The 20,003-nt window shown below is 45.9% G+C and overlaps 1 protein-coding gene across 1 annotated transcript in view; it reads left to right on the top strand.

Moving 5' to 3' along the window:
- Positions 1 to 10,279, top strand: part of COMMD1 (copper metabolism domain containing 1) — a 67,435-nt gene extending 57,156 nt beyond the window's left edge. The window contains exon 3 of the mRNA XM_042820231.1: positions 10,133 to 10,279. Coding sequence (XP_042676165.1) covers positions 10,133 to 10,240 — 108 coding nt within the window. The 3' untranslated portion in view covers positions 10,241 to 10,279. The remainder of the gene's footprint in view (positions 1 to 10,132) is intronic.
- The last annotated feature ends 9,724 nt before the right edge of the window (positions 10,280 to 20,003 follow it).

The following is a 20,003-nucleotide window of genomic DNA, read 5'->3' on the forward strand; positions in this document are numbered from 1 at the left end:
AGATGGAGAAAGGTGAATGCCAATGTTAAACATAAAATTCATTATGTTTTCCTTTAAGATTTCATCTTATGACAGGCACTGGAATTGCACAGGATCCTTGAAAGCTCTTTTCAAATGGAGGAACAATGTGAGACTCCAAGAGTTTTCAGGCTAATTCACACTTTTCAGATGACTGGGGACTGGCAGCCGTGTTTGTTACAAAATAAACATGATTCCATATAAAGCTTTTATGTACCATCTCCTAAATGGGGGTTAGACCAGGGACCTCCAAAACTGACCACAGACTTTACCTAAACGCTCTGTAGACGTTTTTTAAGCTTGCCTAATGGAAATGAGGTGTGTGTAAAGAAGAGTTACAAGACAGATGTAGTTCTTAACTGGTGATTTTGACTCTTTGTTTGTCTTCTCTTCTGCATAATATCTGGGCTGGAGACCCTCCCAGGGGTGGATACCAACGTTACCAAGGAAGTGTCAGTGGACTCAGGAGGTGTGGTAATTTATTTTGTGTGCTGTTGCACCTATTTATCTCAAGCCAGTCAAGCAGCAGCAGCAGAACGCCCTGTTGAAGGTTAACCATCCCACGCTTATTGTTGCACGGCTTGAAAGAACCTTGAGTTCAGCTCTGCTTTCAAAGATGCTTTGATTTGGCAAAACCAGAGAACAGTAGTGACATGCTTTATGTCAAAATAGTGTTTGGTTTAGGTACAGGAGCGTGTCCTCATTTCTGCACCAGGAATTAGAGCATTATGCTTTCTGTTCTCTTACCATGACTTTATTTCTGTCTTCTGAGAAGACAACAGTGATGGCAGTGCCTATAGCTAGGATTACCCAACCCTGTGTTCAGGAGCCTTCAGCTTTGACCAGCTTACAAGGTCAGCATCTCCTGCGCCAGGCTGGAGTCGGAGGAATCCCTCCCCACATCGGTTTGTTTCCAGGATCAATACTGAAGGTGAACAGCGTTTAGAGAATTTCTCCTTAAATATCTTTCCATATAGGAGGTACTTGTGCCACTGTGTTTCTGAAGGAAAGGAAAATATTAAGATAAGTCTTCCAGCAAAGTCAGGGAGGCATCTTTCAACCCTTATGAAGAAGTTGCTGCAGACATATCAGGAGCCCCTCAAAACCTTGTTTGTGCATTCTTGGTGAACATTTTATGCAGAAGCTCAGCTCCTAGAGAACTTGACCCGAATTCAGCACGTTCCAGAGTGCCCCTGGATTCAGCTTTCCCTCACTGATGGGTTATCAAGGTGCTAGGGTTGATGTAGGGGTTCCCACATGTAGGGTGCAGGTAGAAAAGAGCCTCCTGCTGCCTCCTGTCTTGTTTCAGTCCAAAGAGCCCCTTGATGAGGCTTGGTGGAGCTGGCTTCAACTGAGTCTCTCACAGTCTTTTCCCAGGAAGATGCTCCTATTTTTGGACAGAAGCGGGCAAATCCCCCAACTGCATGCTTACACTGAAAGCTCGTTGGAGCCATGTTGAAAAGGTGTGGAGCACTGTTACAAATGCTGACATTTTTTGAAAGGTTAGGGAGTAGATATCCCAAACTGTGAGTACAACTGATGGACTGTGGGTTCTGCATCTTTTCTGGTTTACTGGTAGTATAGCTTGAAATCTTGACTAAGTGATGTAAAGGACTGATCGCACCTATAATCTTTCAGACATAAACCACTGATCAAGGGGTCCATTCTGAACTTTGAGACTCAGCTGAAGGACTTTCCTGGCAGTTCTGTCTGACCCTATTTCTCTATGTCATACAGCCAAAGTGACCTTGCCATCGTTAGACCTGAACTCTCAACAGGCAGGAGGCTGCAGCACTATGCATGTTCCATACATTTAGACATGTGACACTTGTCAGCGAAGGACAGCTGAAGGGGTTTCCATCCTTTTTACCTCCCTTGATGACCAATGACCTCAACATGTTTAGAAAGGCATTTTATGCGATCATTTTCTCAGCTGCATGAGAGTGTGTTGTAAAAGGCTAACAGGAACCAGGTAAGCGAGGAGCCATTGTAGATATGCCCGTATAAAAAGTTGCAGGTATAACATTTCAGGAAGTCATCTGGAAATGAGAATTAAATTTGCTTTTTGACAACAAAAACAGATATCATTTTGTGCAAATTACATTAGCCCCAGCAGAGCAGGGACTTGTATAACCTTTCCCTTCCCTCCCCCGCAAGGTGCTGTATGAATTGGCTCAGCATTCACATTACTTCAGTACATCAAGACTGTTGTGTTGTGATTTTAGAAAAGATGTTTGTGGTGCTTTCTGTAAAACAACAGAGGGTTTCAGCTCCTTCGAGTCAATAATGAATGAGCAGTGTCCTAGCAATATCTGGAACGCTGCGCTTGTGACTGAGTGCTCCCTCAGCGCTGAGACGAAATGTGAGATTGCTAATCACAAATGCGGGATAATTAACTGTGAGACACAGACAGCTTGGCTCTGTCAGACTGTATTTATACACGGTGGTGTTGTGCTGTTAGGTGGAAGTGTACATAAGTAGCCATTGGAAGAGTTTGCGTAGGGAGAGCATGTGGCAGGATGATGCTCTGGGAAAGGGATGCGGGCACTGCATGAGTTCAGGAAAGGAAGCAGGCACAAATCAAAGGGACTGAAAAAAAAAAGAGAGGAAGTTGGAAGGCTTACAGGTAAAATATGGGGTAGCATCACCAGTTTGAAAGTAGCATAGCCATATTGAAGATATACACCTTGCATAAAGGTGTTAAAGTTGTCTTTTAATAATTCTTTATGACGTGAAATATGAAAGATTTTCAGAGTAAGCTTCCTTCTAATTAGTTACACTAATATTTTTTTCCCCTAACACCTTCTGATAAGAAATCTGTGCTTCCAAAAGGCATAAGCACCAGCAGGGTAAACCCTAAATAATCATCTTTCATTTGGGGTTCAACATGCTGAGTGGAATATTTCAGTAGGTCGCTAACATATGAGCAATGACATCACATTTGCTGTGCGGTATCAGAGAGCTGGTCTTAGTGCCTGGGATTATTCCAATTGCTGCAATGCTTTCTATTTAATCCGTGGTATTACAGGCTTGATCTTACATTAAAAGAATTAAAAAGGAATCTGCAGGACGTTAATTTTTTTTTTTTTTCCTGAGTTGATGTAATAATCATTAGCTGAAGAGATTCTTGGTTCATATAATACCAGAATGACACAAAGGAATTAGGTTGGTATGGTAATAATTTATTTTATGCAGGATCATGGAAAAGAATTACGCTTTGCCACAGAGTTTTTGAAGGCCATGGTTATAGTTGCAAAAATAGTTCTGAACTTGGTTAAAAATAGTGAACTTAGTATTGTCAGACATGCTTCTATAAAGGCAGTGGATTGCCATCCATTCCAATTTGTCTGGAATTACCCACATTAATGATCTAAAAATAACTTCCAAGGTTTGCAGTAGGATCACCATTGGTGCAAAGGGATTGCAGCTTCAATGCAACTTCTACTTTATCTTGCTGGCTTGGCTTGTGGCAGCACAGCTTTGGTTTGGTTGGCTTTTTTTCCACTCCCCCAGTTTTCCTGATCTGAGAATCTAAGCAGCAGGAGTCAGTCACTCTCATAAACATCTGACAATCAATATTTCCTCTTAGCATGAATCACCGAGTTCAATGTGCTACCACTTTGATTCTTTCAGAAGAAAAATAAGCTCAAACCCAATATTTCCCTTCTTTTTGGGTCATCTCTTCATACTTTCTAGAACATTGCCATGGTAACTCATGCATTATTTTTTGTATTTTTGTAGCCTGAATTATAATGCAGGTCATTTCTGGTTCCCTCTTCTGCCACTTACGCTGAGGCACTCACATAGCAGGTGCTTGCATGGAAGAGACAATACAGCATCCAAAAGAGAAGTAAACCCACTATCTTCTAAGCAACCAGACTCTCAGTGCCCAGATGAGTCACACTTACGTTGTGTGCACTGGGTGTCAAGGAGAGGCCTCTTCGTAGAAGAGTTTGGAAGCAAGTAATAGTAGTAAGGACAATATAAAGATGACTTTGTTGAGATTTGTTTACGAGGGACTGTTTGTTGCCATCTGACAGTGCAGTAGGAAATTCTCACACTCGTTAGTCTGAGGTTTCCATAGCAGAGCTACCAGGCATCAATGCAAAAATGACTTCAGAACCTGTCTTTAAAAAAAAAGCTTCCTTGCAGTGTTTTATAAAGCGTCTCATTTCCAATTCTGATTCCAGGTGGGACTGGGATTTTATTTCTTTTCTGTTGCCTTCTTGGATGTAGGATTGCTTGGAATTGTTTTGATGTTCACTGATTTTGTGCTGTGTTGTGTTTTGTTTTGTTTTTCCCCTGAGATTTGCACTTCTTTATCATGCAAGTCTTTAAATGGGTCCTTCCTAAACCTCAAGGTTGATATCTTACTATTTCTGCCTGTCAGAGGAAGAATTGCAATACACTGAATATCATTAAAACTGCCTGCCATGGGCGGGGAGCTGCCACAGCTGGGGCACATTGTGTGGTGCCTAAAAAGGACTCAGAGACCTGCAGTGCTTTGTAATTTCCTTACCTGTGGAGTTTGGGTGCTATTATTGCTGTCGGGTCAGTGCCACCCTTCTGCTTGTTCTTTAGGTTTCCTCACTGGCTGTTTCTGGGCATTTTCTTTTTGACTACAATTAGAACTTATTAATGATTAAGGAATGAAAAAAAGGCAATGCCAGGACAGCTCCCTCCCCACTCGCTTAGGGATCCCAGCTGGCTTGTAGCTTTGCAGCTCAATTTGCTTGTACAGTCAATTGCACAATATTCACCTGGTGTTAAGACACCACAGATTGAATCCCAGATCTCCTGCTTTGGTGGAAACAAACCTGTGATTAGAGTCACAGAATCACGGAATTACGGTTGGAAAAGTCCACTAAGATCACATCCAGTCCACCCCCACCACGTCCTCTAACCCACGTCTCTCTGTGCCACATCTCCACAGTTCTGGAACACCTCCAGGGCTGGTGACTCCATCCCTCCCTGGGCAGCTGTGCCACTGCCTCACTCTGTGCTGCACTGTCTCTTCCTGCTGCAGGGAACACAACCTCCTGGGCACCGTGCCTGGCACCTCACCCCGCAGCCCCATCCCTGCAGGAGGACGTGTCCCCACTGGGCGGGCAGGGCAGAGCAGGGCTCCTGTTCTCTCTTCCTGACTCCCTGCAGAGCTGCATGCTCCGGCCCTGTGCTCTGCAGGGTTTGGCTGATGGTGCCGGGGCCAGGCGCTGTGTGAGGGTTACCTTTGGCCCACGCAGGGGTGACCGGGGCAGATGTTCAGGTGGAGAACTGCACGGAGTTGTCTCCCAGTGTGTCACAGAGACCATTTCAGTGTTTTGGAGGTATCCTTTGCTGTTCTTCCTCTCCAAGCTAATATAAAATGCTTAGAAGTTTGACCATCGTGACTTCAGAGTCTTTGTTTACCAATAATGTAGTTAATTACTTATGTAACGTGTGCATGGTATTTTTCCTGGTTAACAGAGGAAGTAGAAGATTTGCTTGGCTGCAGAATATGCAGTGATCCGTAAGGAGAAATGCCACGTAGAAGTAAAGAACTTGTTATTTATTGTTTAGCTCTGAGGAACTAAGAGGTCTGCAAAAAGCAGCCAGATTGATTTCTATAGGAAATACGTCAGGAATTTCTTCGATTCAGTCTTCCATATATCTGATGAAGTGAGAAATGAATTACTTTTTATTTCAGTCACTTATTGCTGAATCACTGGGCTTTGACTCCCCCCCCCAAAAGGCCACACTTCTAAACTCTTATGACATACTGGAGATCTGAAGACCATTAGTTGTGTTGAAGACATGGCTTCCACAATTCTTTAAGTTAAGAAAACAACTTTCATAAATAAGGCACTTTAATCAGCACAGTATCAAAAATTGTTAATAAAGATAACATTACCTCCCTAGCAAGGGACATAACAGCACCACAACAAAACGTAACAGGATATTGGTGGGAAGGTTCAATCAGTACTGCCATCCCACCATCTGCCTCTGACATTGTGGGCCAGCAAAATAAAACAGGAGGCATTGCTTTTAGAGCACCACAGCTAGATCAGGTTGCCCAGGGCCAGGATCTGGGCATCTAAGCTAAATCCACTGTTACATAAAGCAGTAGAAGAGCTGAAGTTAATGGGAAACTTTTTAATGAGTGAGTCCAAATGATGCAATAGGGAACAGCTGTGTTGTTTTTTTTTCTTGACTTTCAAATGTGTGAGAGTTGGTTTTCTCAAAATGAGGCTTTTTTAAAGTGTAGTTACTGAGATACAGACAGTTGTGCTTCTGAGTATTTTTCTAGAGGACAGCAAGAATGCTGGTGTTTACAAGATGTTCTCTTATATAAATATTTTTGCTACTCTCTGTTGTTACTGAAACAAACAAACCAACCTGGCAGACCTGATTCATGCCTGGGGGAGGGTGTGTTTTGTGGATGTTGGTTTTGCAGCTCCTTTTTATAGCCTGGGCTCAGAAGGGAAATGGGAGGAGGGGTAGGATAGCGTGTGGGGAGAGAACCAAGAGGGCTGCAGGAAGTGAATGCCCACCCCACAGCTTCCCAAAAGGCTCAGCTGGACAGTGGCAGAGCAGTGGGGTTCTCTTTGTGCATCGACTTGGTCTTCCAGCCTGAGAGTGGGTATGCACGTGCTGTTCCCATCTCACAGCAGTGCTCTGGCAGTCCCACTGACACACATATCCACTCCTGCCTAAAGACCTTTTCTGTTTCCACAAAGGCTCAGCCAGTGCCAGCTTTCTGGCTTGCAGGCAGGTGCACCGTGCTTCAGAGCTTCACGGCACTGCTGCTTCATACTGGAGGTACAGAAATGGACTGCTGCAGGTTCCCATACGGTGAAAGGGCTCACGGTGCCGCATGGCGTGTTTGGTGGCTTCAGGTCAGCAGTCAGCTTCGTGCTCAGTACTCTGGGGATGTTCCTGTTTGGTGGCTTCTGGGTTGGCTTCTAATGAATGACTTGTTCCATTTTGGTTTTGTTTAATTGCAAAGCATCCAAACGGGATGAAAATTTTTATAGCACTCGGAGATATCAGAAAGGATGCCTTGTTTCTTCATTAGGAACAGCAGAGATACCAAATCTGTCCTGCTGCTGGAAGACAGCTCAGGGGAGTTGGTGTGGAGTTTTGAGATTCAGAGCTCCATCTTCTTTCTTTTTTATCTATCTTTAGAACTTTGTGGACTGTGCAAACTAACGGAGTGTTACATGAGACTAAACCCAGCTCTGAGCAGCCTGATTTACTGTCCCCTCCTTCACATTTCAGGTTAGTCTACATGAGAATGTGGTAATTACACAGCTATCATCCCATACTTACAGCCAACTTTTAGCTGCTTTATGGACAAAAGTGTGCTTTACTTGTACTTTACGCTTAGACTTGCATAAGGTGGCATGTACAGTCTTAGTGTAACTCAAGAGTGTCCTTTTGCTCAATTTACTTCTCTTTTAACTGGCACAACCTGAAATGGGGAAAAAAGCTGAATTATGCCTTAGGCTCCTGCAAAACCACTTCCACCAGAATTGGGAGCTTGGTTCTGCTCGCACTCACCTTGTGATTAAGCTGTAAAAGCAGCTGATGCAGATCTTAAGGGTTGCATGGGCAGACCTTGCCTTGGGGAAACTTGCTTGGGAATACAGGCTCACATGACCTGAGGTACGCAGTTGTGACCGGAAAGCCCGAGTTTTCAGCATGAGTCTGGCGGCAGATTCATCCTGCTGAGGATTGTGACCCAGGGCTGCATGTGGTGCCGTCAGTCCTTCCTAAAAGGTCTGCCCTGTTCTGGTCATTTCAGTAAGAATGATTCACTCCAGCGTGGGAATGTGATGTGGTTTCAGTATGATGCTTCCGAGAGCCTCAGGCTGTAAATCACAGAATCACAGAATGGCCAGGGTTGGAAGGGATCTCAAGGATGACCAATCTCCAACCTCCCTGCCACAGGCAGGGTCACCAACCTCCACATTTAATACCAGACCAGGCTGCCCAGGGCCCCGTCCAACCTGGCCTTGAACACCTCCAGGGGCAGAGCATAGGAAGGGTTTCATTTGCCTTTCTCCCACAATCTCCTTAGCTTGCAAACACATCTTCTTCTGGCAGATGTGACCTATGTTTTTAATAACTCTTAATCAGACAGGAATCTACAAGAAAGCCCACTGCCAAATAGAGGTGAGCTGTGAAATTCCTCACCAAACATTTGTTTATGTGTGCTGTCCAGCTGTAATTATGTTCTACAGAGGCATTCTGTGTATTTCCTACGTGGGCTGTAGCACTGAGGTATGTGACAGCAACCATTGTCAAAGAGAAGAAAGTGTGAAAGCTGTTGCATCCACGTCCTGTCTGCATGGTTATTGATCCCAAATGTTGCTGTCCCAATCATTTAATGAAACACTGGTGGACTGTACTGAGTAATATTGTAGGGGTGAATAGTTAAGAACAGCCTGAGCATAACTGCTTGCCCTGCTTGCCACAGCTGAGGTCTGCCCTAACAGTCATTTGTGTATTCTACCTGACATGCATCAGTTACATGTTACAACATACTGAATTTTCATTGAACAAAGTGGCAGTAAAGTTCCTTTTAATCCCATGAAACCTTTCCTAATCAGAAGCACTCTCACACTAAATACATAATTGATCTCTGCACTTGGTCAGTCGGATTCCTTGGCAGTTAGCACATGAAATAATGCACGCTTCAAGAAGATGGATACATCCAGTATAGCTATGAGAAGGGTCTTCCCCGTGCCTGAATAGCAGCATCAGGGAGATGCAGTTGTATTTGAGGACAAAAAACATTTACAGTGCACGATGCTTTCATTTTGCCAGGTTTGCTCTCTTAAAGAACTGGACTTGGGTGTAAATGTGTCGTTTTATCTCCTCCATTTCAAGCTTTCAGTCGCTCTTTGGATTTCTCCTTTGAACTGTGGTAGCTCCCCATGTGAGTGATGTCGGGCAGGAATCCTGGCACAGCCATTGCATGCACTTCAAGTGTTCGATCAGTGACTTCTGCCACCTCATTTCCTTCCTGTTAGCATTCTTCTGGCAGGGCCTTTTGTCATTATTGTACACAGAACTCTCCCTTGGCTCCTCCATCAGTGTCTTGGCTTGCCTGTCGCCTGCTGGTTTTTACAAAAAACAGAACAACCCAATGCCCTTGTGAGGATGAGAGAAGGTAGAAGGTGGAACCATCCTGATGTCTGTGGAAAAAGAATGCTTGTGAAATTTAGTGAGAAATTCAGTTGTAAAAATGGATGGTTTGCATCTGTATGACGACTTTACCCTTGCACATAAACTATTTGTTCTGTGAACGTAAATAACACTGAAGTGTTTTTGTCAGATGAAAAAACATATTTTGAAATAATGACAGAAAGTGAGTGTGCTCGAAACCAAATGGGAACTGCAGGTGCTCTCCTGCAGTGTCTGTGCTATGTACAGAAATTCTGTGCACATTCAGCTATTCCAGTTGCTAAAACTATTCCAATATCTCATAAGGAAACATCCCTTCGTATTTGCTGCACTTTCAGTTCCAAATACTTGCAGTGTGTTCCTCTGCCACTGACAGTGCTTCACACGGAGTGGCCTTTGCTATGCAGTCACATTCCCTGTGGCCTCAAACGTTTCCTCTGGGAGAATCACCACAGGAAGTACTTGGTGACTGCAGGCATACCAGTGGATAATACCAAAGGCCTGGAGATCTCAGGAGGCCTTTTCACATTTGTATTTCCTAATGAGTACCATATGATTAGAAATTCTCTCTCTATGTATGCTTTATTTTCTGAGCCTTTGATAAGATCCCTTGTAGCTCTTTTACTACACCCCAGCACCCATCCTGTCAGAGAATAACAAATCAGTGCTGCTGCTTAACTTGTGAATTTGCACTGATGCTAGAGTGGAGCTCAGTTGACGTGTGCCCTCTTTGGCAGCAGCAGGCTGGCCTCCAGCATGTACTGCTCTTGTTTGGTATGTTGGTTGCAAACTTCTGGGAGGTAGAAAACCTCCTCCTCTTGACCAGAAGTAAAGGAGATACAGGATATAAATCAGCAGGAAAGCAGAATGCGCTATGCCTCTTCTGTTGTATCTCTGAAAAATTATCATCTTTCTCAACTCCTGCTTTTGCAATTTTGTTTTGTAGGAATCTGAATTTCTCTGCCTGGAGTTTGATGAGGCCAGGGTGAGCCAGATGCTGAAGAAACTCTCAGAAATAGAGGACAGCATGACTGCATTGACTCAGACCACCTGACTCACAGAAAATAAAGAGATTGCAACTCAAAAAAACAAATGACCTCAGTACTTATTCATATTGCCTGTTCCTGTATATAAAATAGGTAATGATTGTTAAGTATCAGTTATAACTGTACAACACATTCAGAACAAAGGATGGGTGAAGTGAAGCTGTAAAGCTCTCTCCAGCCCCTCCTCCAGTCCTGTTCTCCAAGGCAGCAGTGATGTTGCTTGCATAAAGCTTTGCATAATCATCCCTTCGAGTTTAGAGTAGCTTTTCTCTTTTTTTTTTTTCCTACCTACCCATCAGTTTTTTACTGTTCCAGATGCTGTAAATGCTGCACCGAGTGAACAGCAAAGGTAAATTGGCCAGTTGTGGCAGGAGAGAAATGAGCAGAAGGAACAGACAGACTAGAGGGATTTGTGTTTATCCTTCCAAACCATGGGCTATGTAGGACAAATCTACCTACGCAAACTCTGCCTGCCTAGAGCTTGGAGCACAGGAGATGAAGTGCAGAGAGTTGAGGGAGAAGAGTCACAGACACACTTTTTTCTAATCACAAGCCTCTGTGCTGCTGAGGATGAAGTAAATGGTTCCCAAGCACGTGAGTTGTCCCTGCCGGGCCGCTGATGAACACTCACCCCACAGAGAGCCAGGGGGCGGCCATGGCAGCATCTCTTGGGCAGCTCAAGGTGACACTGGTTTCCCAAAAGCCTGATGTAGTGACCTGTTGGCAAGCTTCCAAAGCCACTTCTAGCCTGCTTCCCTGAAGGCTGGCCGCCCCCGTTAGCCTTCCAGCTCCTGAGCCTTACGTGGCACAGCCCTGGCGTGGTGCTGCATGCTGTGTTTGAGAGACCAGTACTTTGTCAGTGTGCAATTTAACTTGGCGGCTCTTTACCATGATGTTTGTCTTGACCTTGAAAACTCCCAGGCTAAACCCAGAGTTTGTAGTGTGGGTGTGCTCAGCTAGGAATCCTTAGAAGGAAAATGGCCTTGGCAAACGTGCAGATTATAAAGCTCTACTGATAAAATAGTTGTGTGAAGAAAACTTCCAAAGGCAGATAAGATACATACAGAGCATCATGATTGAAACTGAGCTGTGGCTTTTTTGGCTGTTGTGGGAACCTGCCTCTCTCCCTGGCCATAACACAGAACTGCAGTGCAGCCAGGGGGGAATGAGCTGAGATGTTTTGTTTCACATGTTTCAGTTCACAGGGGTTGTCCACTTTGCCACAACAGGAGCATTAACCATAATTCCTGCCTTCCCTGTGCAGGATGACATGGAGGAGCTGCATGGAGCATGATGGTTCCTACTGGAGAACTGCCTGATAGTCCGTAGAGTAGTGATGGAGCACAACCCTGTTGTGCTGCTCTTGTTACTAACAGGGAGGCATGCTCACACATTTGGTTGGAGGCTACGCTGTTTCTTCCTTTGCTTCATAAGCAAACTTCTCCTTAGCAAAAATCATATTGGCTGTCTGTACTAAGCTAGAGATGCTGTAACTAAATGCTCCTCGCTGATTCCCCATATGATTTTTTTGCTTGTAGAGTTGCCAGATTGTACTTGGAAGCACACACTCTTTTCAGAGCAAAGAAAGGGCACCTCTTCCCATCTCCCTGCTCAGGAGGTAAAGCATCACTCAAGCCGATTTGTGTCACTGCACTCGGAATTAACATTTGCTTTCCCATGCTTCTGCCCGACCCTTACAGCCACCTGCTTCTCCCCTCTTTTTGGAATGAGCACACAGCTCCAGCTCTTTACTTTCCCCATTTGGCTGCAGCTGATACTTGTCAGAGTGGAACAGGGGACTGCTGAGCATGGTCCTCACACCAGCCCCTGGATAATCAGAGGAGTGAAACGCTGAGTGGTTGCTGATTCTTTTGGATTTCTACTTGCCTCTTCTCAATGTTCATTTAATTATTTTTCCGCATTTTAGCACATGCAAAAAAAAAAAAAAAAAGTCAAGGTCAGGGAAGGATCGTGATCTTAAGTAACTTGCACTGTGTCAAACATACTTATTGTTTTATTTCAACATGGTCAGAGGATAGGAAAATGTGCTATAAATGGAAATTAAAGAGAAACAAACTGGGAACAGATGTCAGGAAGTATTATTTCATACAGAGAATAATAAATACGTGAAATGGCTAACCAGGCAAGGCAAGGCAAGGAGGCTGAGGCAAAAAAAGATGGGGCCATTGAGGAAATGATTGGACACTTTCCTAGTAGTGGTAAGATGTTTAAATTGAATCCTTCTCATTTTCTTCTTGGTGGATCTTAGTAAACTGCCAGGCAAAAACTAGAAAAAAAAAGCTTAATATTTTTGGGACCACACTGCTCAACCCTTGGTAAGGACACAGAGTCACTGGACAGCAAAATCGTTTCTGCTTCACAAGCTTTGACATGGGCAGGCAGAGGATGCTGTGCTTTCTCAGACTGAGCAAGGAGAACAGATTTCCCCCTTGAGCAGGACTGTGCCTGCTTTCGTCTGAGAGTGGTGGAGGAGAAGAGGCTTCAGATGCAGCTCTGCTATGCTTCCTTGAGTGAAGGACCACTTGGCTCTTTGTTGGGATGCATGGGCTATTAGCCTGCTATCAGTGATCCTACTAAACATACTGAATGTACTAAATACAAAGCCACATGCAAGGCTGTCTTGTACCTGGGTCGTGGCAACCCCTGCTATCAGTACAAGCTGGGGATGTAAGGATGGAGCACAGCCCTGCTGAAAAGAACCTGGAGTGCTGGTGGATGGCAAGCAATGTGCCCTCACAGCCCAGAAAGCCAACCAGATCCTGGGCTGCATGCAAAGCAGTGTGGGCAGCAAGATGAGGGGGGTGATCCTGCCCTTCTGCTCTGTGCTGTGAGACCTCAGCTGCAGAGCTGCGTCCAGATGGGGAGTCCTCAGCACAGGAGAGACACTGACCTGTTGGAGTGCATCCAGAAGAGGGACACAAAAATGTGTCCCCTACAAGAACAGGCTGAAAGAGCTGGAGCTGTGCAGCCTGGAGAAGAGAGAAAAGGCTCCAGGTAGACCTGAGAGCGGCCTTTCAGTATCTAAAGGGGGGCTGTAGGAAGGAAGGGGACAGCCTCTTCACCAGGGCCTGTGTGATAGGACAAGGGGAAATGGTTTCCAACTAAAAGAGAAGAGTTGGACTGGATACAAAGAAGTTGTTTTTACAATAAGGATGGTGTGGCAGGTTGCCCAGAGAGGTGATGATGCCCCATCCCTGAAGACACCTGAGGTCAGGCTAGATGGGGCTCTGAGCACCTCATGGAGCTATGGGTGTCCCTGTTCATTGCAGGAGGGTTGGTCTACATGGCCTTTAAAGTCCCTTCCAATTCAAATAATTCCGTGTTTCTGTTATCTTTGCAGTGGTGGCAGTGAAAGCTGGCCACCAGCCCTGTTTCCTGCCCTGTGGCTGCCACTCCTGCCCTCCACAACATGCTCAGTAGTTGGGGATAGAGGTCTCCAGCCATACAAAGCTCTGGATGAATTTATCCAGGAAACCTTCCCCCTCACTGTGAATGAAATCAGCATTGCCTCTGCCCAGAGCAGTCAGTCAGGCCTGTTTCTGCCGGTGCTTTCCTACTGACGCAGGTGATGACTCCCAAAAATCATGGTGGATTCACCCCACAGCAAACAAGAGCGGGATGGGGCTGTGGCTGTAGCCCTGGCACCATGTATGACGACCTCAGATGTGCACCTCCAGAGATGCATCTCATCCCAACATCTGCTGCTTTCTGTGGCCTGTAATTAGTGAATGGCGGCCGTGTGTTGTCACAACCTTCACCTTGTTCTTCCTTTGATGTCACCTTTTGCATTGCTAATATGCCTTGCAGTTGATTCAGTCAATCACTTCTTGTTTTCTGGGAATTCCTCCAAGTTGCCACTTGTTTATGATCTGGTGCTCCCCACATTATCTCCCAGTGCCATCACCTTCAGTCACACATTGCACAATGTGCAAGGCTTACATTTGCTATCTGGTTGCAAAAAGGTTTCTCTGGATGCAATTGTCTTTTTTTTTTTAATTTGAGTCCATGTATTCCCAGAATTGCTTAATTTATAGAACATTTTTCTGGGCATTTTGAGAGATTTGAGAGATTTTCATTTCTGTACACCGGTCCTTTATATACTTTGTTACCTATCAATAAAATCAATCACCATCTTTCTGAGTATGCTTCTTCGTTTATGTATTGACTGAACATCTGTGGATGTGTAAGTCTCTGAGAAGCTTCACCTGACGACTCAGCTTGCTCCACATTGGTGGAGGAAATGTTTTCTTCCCCTCCTGGGGAATTTGAATGGTTCATTTATTCCAGATATTCATTTATTCCAAATATTTACAGAAAGGTGCTCAGTCAGTGCTGGGTACAGACAGTGCCTTTTTAAGACAGCCTGGCCAGGGAGGCACAGAGTCCTTTGCAGCAGCCACTGATGACTGTTTGTGGCACTTTTCATGTGGTTTGTATCTGGAAAATAGATGACAACTCACTGCTGTGGAACCAGGTCTGTCAAAATCCCAGGGCTCAGGGTGCTGTTCAGCAAACACGGAGACCAGGCTGCCAGCTACAAGCTTTGCCTCCCCAAGAAATTGAGGGGTTGAGGGAGCCCCTGCACCACAACTGTCCTGGCTGTAACTTCCTCCTAGTGTAGGCATTCTTGGGAAAGAAAACAAATTGAGAAATGAGAACTGAGGAACCAAGCTGCAAAAGAAAACCTCCTGTTAAGAGGTAAGTCTGGAGATTTGTGGGTGCTGGAAGGCGGTCTAAAAAACTGGGGGAAAGCCATCTTGTGTCCTTGTCCTCAGCAGAGTCCTGGGGGAAGTTTTCCCTGTGATCAAAACCCCAAACGCCTTGTCCTTCCTCCTTGATTTTAGTGGTAGCAAAGATCTTGAAATGCGAGAAATTGCAGGAAAATAGGTTTAAAAGGATGTCAGGAGAGCCTGCCTGGAGCATCCTGCAGGTAGCTGTTAACTTTACTGAAGCAAGCAAAGCATGCCTGGGGCTGCCTCCATGGGGAGACCACCATAATGCTGAGCTGCTCCACAGCCAGAGGACATTGCCCAACGGGGAGCTACAAGGTGTTTATCCAAAGACATTTCCATGTCTCTTACCTCCTTGGAGTGCAAGTAACTTGGAATTTGTGTTTTAATTCACTTAGCAGCCAGCCATGCTGAAACTCCAGCACTCAGCTGCTAGCTTTCATCAGGAGATAGTTCTGGAGAATATGCAAACCCAGATAATTGAATAAATGGCATTTTTGGATGCTGGCGAGCATCTTGGACCTTTCAGGAGAAAAGTCTTGCAAATGTGGTTAGGGAGAAAAGTAGCAGTCACAGCACAAATCCCAAAGCCACAGCTCTAAGCAGAGCCCCAGAGGAAACAGTCCTCATTCAAGTTTGATTATATGTCATTTTTCTGCCATATTTTCTGTGCCTTCCAGCCAGCTGGCAGCCCTGGCCAAACACAGCATTACCAGGAAATTGTACAGTGCATTTTTGCAAGAAGTGGCACACTTCCTGTCCTGCAACAGAGCGCACAATAAGCGAGTTTCCTATGATGAAAATCAATGGCAGCCATGAGAAGACAAATCAGAAACGCAGGGGCAGGGCTCAGGCAACCTGTCTTCCAGGCCTGAAAGTACCAGCCACGGCCATTGCAGTGGTGGCGTGGCACATGGCAAGCAACCTTCCCTCCAGCATGGCACTGCCAGGCTGCCCCTCTGGCACTTCTCATGGGGTTCCCAGCAAAGTCATTAAACACTCATACCACAAACGCTCCTGCTAAACCTCTGGCCCACGTGCAAGCTGATGGATGTTGCCTGATATTTTTACCTGACTAAGCTGGGTTGGGGTGCTTGCTGGAGGATGTTTGGTCCCATGCTGGGTTGTTGGCCACTTCATGGATCTTCCAGCTATGCATAAGGGTTTTCATGGAGTCTTTGTAGCATCTCTCTGGCAGCAGCAGCAGAAATTAAGCCATGATAAAAGCCATGATAAAAGGAGACAGCAGGCTTGTGCAGAGAGAGGAGTGCATTTGACTACAGCTACCTCAGAGCTCTGCCTGCACCTCCAGACACAACAGCCATCCCATCACCCTGCACCAAGTATCTGGTGAGCCCTGGCCTCCTCCCAGCATCTTTTAAAGTACAGTTCTACAGTACTGCAGAACCTCAGGGCAAACCTACATTTCTTTTAAAGCTGAGGAGCACGGTGCATAAAGCTAATTACCCCCCCACTGCAATATCCTGCGAGGCAATGACGTGCACAAGTGCTAAGTTAAAAACCACCATCCAGAAGCAGTGGCTGGGAACCATAAATACCATTCGAGTAGTCCTTAGGCACATTAGGAGATGAGCAACCAAAGCAACTGGAATATATAAAGCTACGTAATTAATTTTTCTCTGCGGAGAGAAACATTCCCATGCCCCAGCCTTGGACAGCCGAGCTCCTTTTTATAAATAATGTTATGTAAGTTTATATGTTTCAATTAGTGCTTGTTCTGGCTTCTCGCAGCCCGAGGAGTTTTTCACCCCGGTTCATCATTTAGACTGTGGATAGATCATTTTGCCTCAATGCATCTATAAGGCTATTTAAATTAAGATGCTTGTAAGCAGCGTAACAGTAATGAAACGCTCTCTGGAAAGCACTGGCACATCCCCAGTGAGAGGAAGCAAGCAATGAGCTTTCCTGTTGGCTGTGGCCGACAACATGTCTGCACGCTCCTCTGCAGGGCCAGAGCTGCATTTCTCTGCCCGTGGACACGACGACACCGCCAGCGATGTGCTGCAATGGCTGTTTGTGGCAGGGCAGGAACATCTCCGAGTTGTCCTGCAGCCCGGTTACTACAGCGTGCTGCAATGTGAGCCGGCAGGAATGCTTAAACCCTCTGGCTTAATCCCCAGCCATTGCAAATTACTACAGCCCCATTAACTTCAGAAGACTGTTTACATGGGAAAGGTTAAATACATACGGGATCAAGCACAAAACCTGCAGTGATTTCATACATGAGACAGTGTACTAATTTACTAATTTATGTGGCCAGATCTCATCTGTGCTGTGCGCTGGCTCCTAAACTTCTATTTATTTATACACATCCACGTCAGAGGGATTTCTCCACAGAGCTGCAAGAAGAAAACACTGTCTTTACTTTGATGACATTGCGGATCTCAGTCCCTACGTACATCTTCCATTTATCTTCCCTATGTCTTCATTTTTCATTAACCTGTGTGAGCTGTGAGGCTGGATATTAATACGAGATGTGTGGATTATTTCGTTTCCCCTCGCCCTGTTTTTTGTTTCCCCTCGCCTTGACTCACTCTGAGCTCTGGGAGCCCCATGAAGGATGCTGGCGACAGCATCCTGTACCCCAGCAGTACCGTGTGCCTCTGCTTGCTGCTGTGAGCCTGAGGCATGGGCACTGACTGCGCAGGCAACGCAGCAATGCGACAAGGCAAGTAGCATGTGGCCTCCAGCAAAGGCTTTATGAGCACAAACCCAGGGAAACCAGTTACAGGGAATCCACAGGGTCTGCTGATGGGTGCGGGGCAGGAATTTCCCAGCCAGAGCTACAGGACTGAAACCATGACTTGCAACTGTTGCTTTGCCAGGGTTTCAGGGAGTTGGCATAGTGAGGCTGCCCTGGACTTCCTTTGGGATCAAGCATGATGAGTGCCTCTGAGGGAGCTTCAGAACAGCCCAGTTTCTCTCCATCTCGCTGGGGATGTTCCAGTCCCAGCCTGGTGGTGAAACGCCTGCTGTGCCCTGCATGGCTGTGGGCTGGGTGAAACGTCACTCCTGTCATGGCTGCAAGTTCTTTGCCAAACCTTTGGGAGTATCTTTAGAAACTTCCTGCACATGGTGTTGGCTTGGTCTCCTCTTCTTACTGGCAGGCTCTCACACTGCCCAGGCAACAGCCAGCTTGGATGTCAGCACCTGTCCCACAAAATGAATGGCTTTAACTGGAGTTAGGTTACCCAAGTTGGCTCTCAGAGTCCAAGGGAAGTCATGCAGCAGAGCCTCATCAAGGAGGGGCATGAAGTCAAGATGTTTCAAAATCTGTTATATATGAGGACTGGCAGCATTCCTGCAGCTGGGAGTTTACTGGTGCTTCAAACTATATCTGCAAAAAAATAAAAACAAAATGGAAGAGATTCAGCTGAATCTGCTCCAGTACATGTGTTCCTGAGTTTTCTCACCAGTGAAGAGACTATGCTGCTTGGCAGATTTCAGGTTTGCAGCTCTTCATCTTGCACAAAATGCTGTGGGATGCCTCTGAGGCAAGGCAAGGAGAGGGATAAAATGTTCACTATTCCAGGACAGGGGGAAAAAAAACAAAACGTTTTGTACATATTTTTGTTGTTTGCAAGACAATTATTGCCCAGTTTCTACTGATACAGAAGATGAACTTCAAGTAGATTCTTCCTTGTCCCATTGAGTACACTGCTGTAGGAGGAGCCTCACTGGGAGGAAGACATGGTTAGTTCCTGTACTCTTTACCTGCAAAAGGCAGCTATGTCCTTCTAGAGCATTTACTTGAATCCAAGTAGCTCAGGGATTAACTATTCTATGGAAATGTGAATCAGTGCAAGTATGACATAGCTCTGCCCACAGCTTGCAAGTGGCAGAAGGCAACATAGCAGGGATAAGTTTCGTTCCACTATTGCTCTTCTGCTCTGGTTTGCCTGTGAGAGCAAGCTGCAGTGCTAACTAGTGGTGCTGCAGGAGATGTGGATGGGTGTGAGAATCTTTTGAATTTGAGTGGCTGAGTGTAAACGCTCAGGATCTTGAGTTCATAGAATCATTAAGACTGGAAAAGACCTCTAAGATCATCATGTCCAAACATCAACCCATCCCCACCATGCTCACCAGCCCCTATCCCTCACTGCCACATCTCCTCACAGTGACTCCACCACCTCCCTGGCAGCTGTGCCAATACCTCAGCACTCTTTTGGAGAAGAAATGTTTCCTAACACCCAACCTGAACCTTCTCTGGCACCACTTGAGGCCATTCCCTCCTGTCCTATCACTGTTACCCAGGAGAAGAGGCACACTCTCAACTTGTTACAACCTCCTTTCAGAGAGTTGTAAAAGAGCAATGAGGTCCTCCGATTGAACAATCCCAGTTCCCTCAGCCACTTCCCATAAGATTTGTGCTCCAGGCCCTTCACAGCCCTGTTGCCCTTCTCTGGACATACTCCAGGGCCCCGATGTCTTTCCTGTAGTGAGGGGCCAAACAGTGAACACAGTACTCGAGGTGTGACCTCACCACAGCTGAGTACAGTGGAATGATCACCTCCTTGCTCCTGCCGGCTGCACTCCTGCTGACACAAGCCAGGATGCCACTGGCCTTCTTGGGCACACTGCTGGCTCACGTTCAACCAGCTGTCAGCTAACACCCCCAGGTCCTTTTCCTTCATGCAGCTTTTCTGCCACTCTGCCCCCAGCCTGTAGTGATGCCTGGGGTCATTGTGACCAAAGTGACCCGGCACTTGGTCTTGTTGAACTTCATCCCAGTGATTTCAGCCCATTGATGCAACTGTAGGGCCTTCCTACCCCTTGGCAGTTCAATGCTTTCTCCCAGCTTGGTGTCACCTGCAGACTTAGTGAGGGAGAACTCAATCCCCTCGTTCCAGATCACCAATGAAGATATTAAACAGGGCAGGCCCCAGTACTGGTGAACACCACTCGTGACTGGCCTCCAGCTGGATTTAACTTCATTCACCACCACTCTCTGGGCCCGGCCATCCAGCCATTTTTTTATCCAGTGAAGAGTACACCTATC

This window comes from Centrocercus urophasianus, unplaced genomic scaffold, assembly GCF_019232065.1.
Source record: "Centrocercus urophasianus isolate 14NV4802_14NV808 unplaced genomic scaffold, USGS_Curo_1.0 seq_10, whole genome shotgun sequence".
Classification (NCBI taxonomy): Eukaryota; Metazoa; Chordata; class Aves; order Galliformes; family Phasianidae; genus Centrocercus; species Centrocercus urophasianus.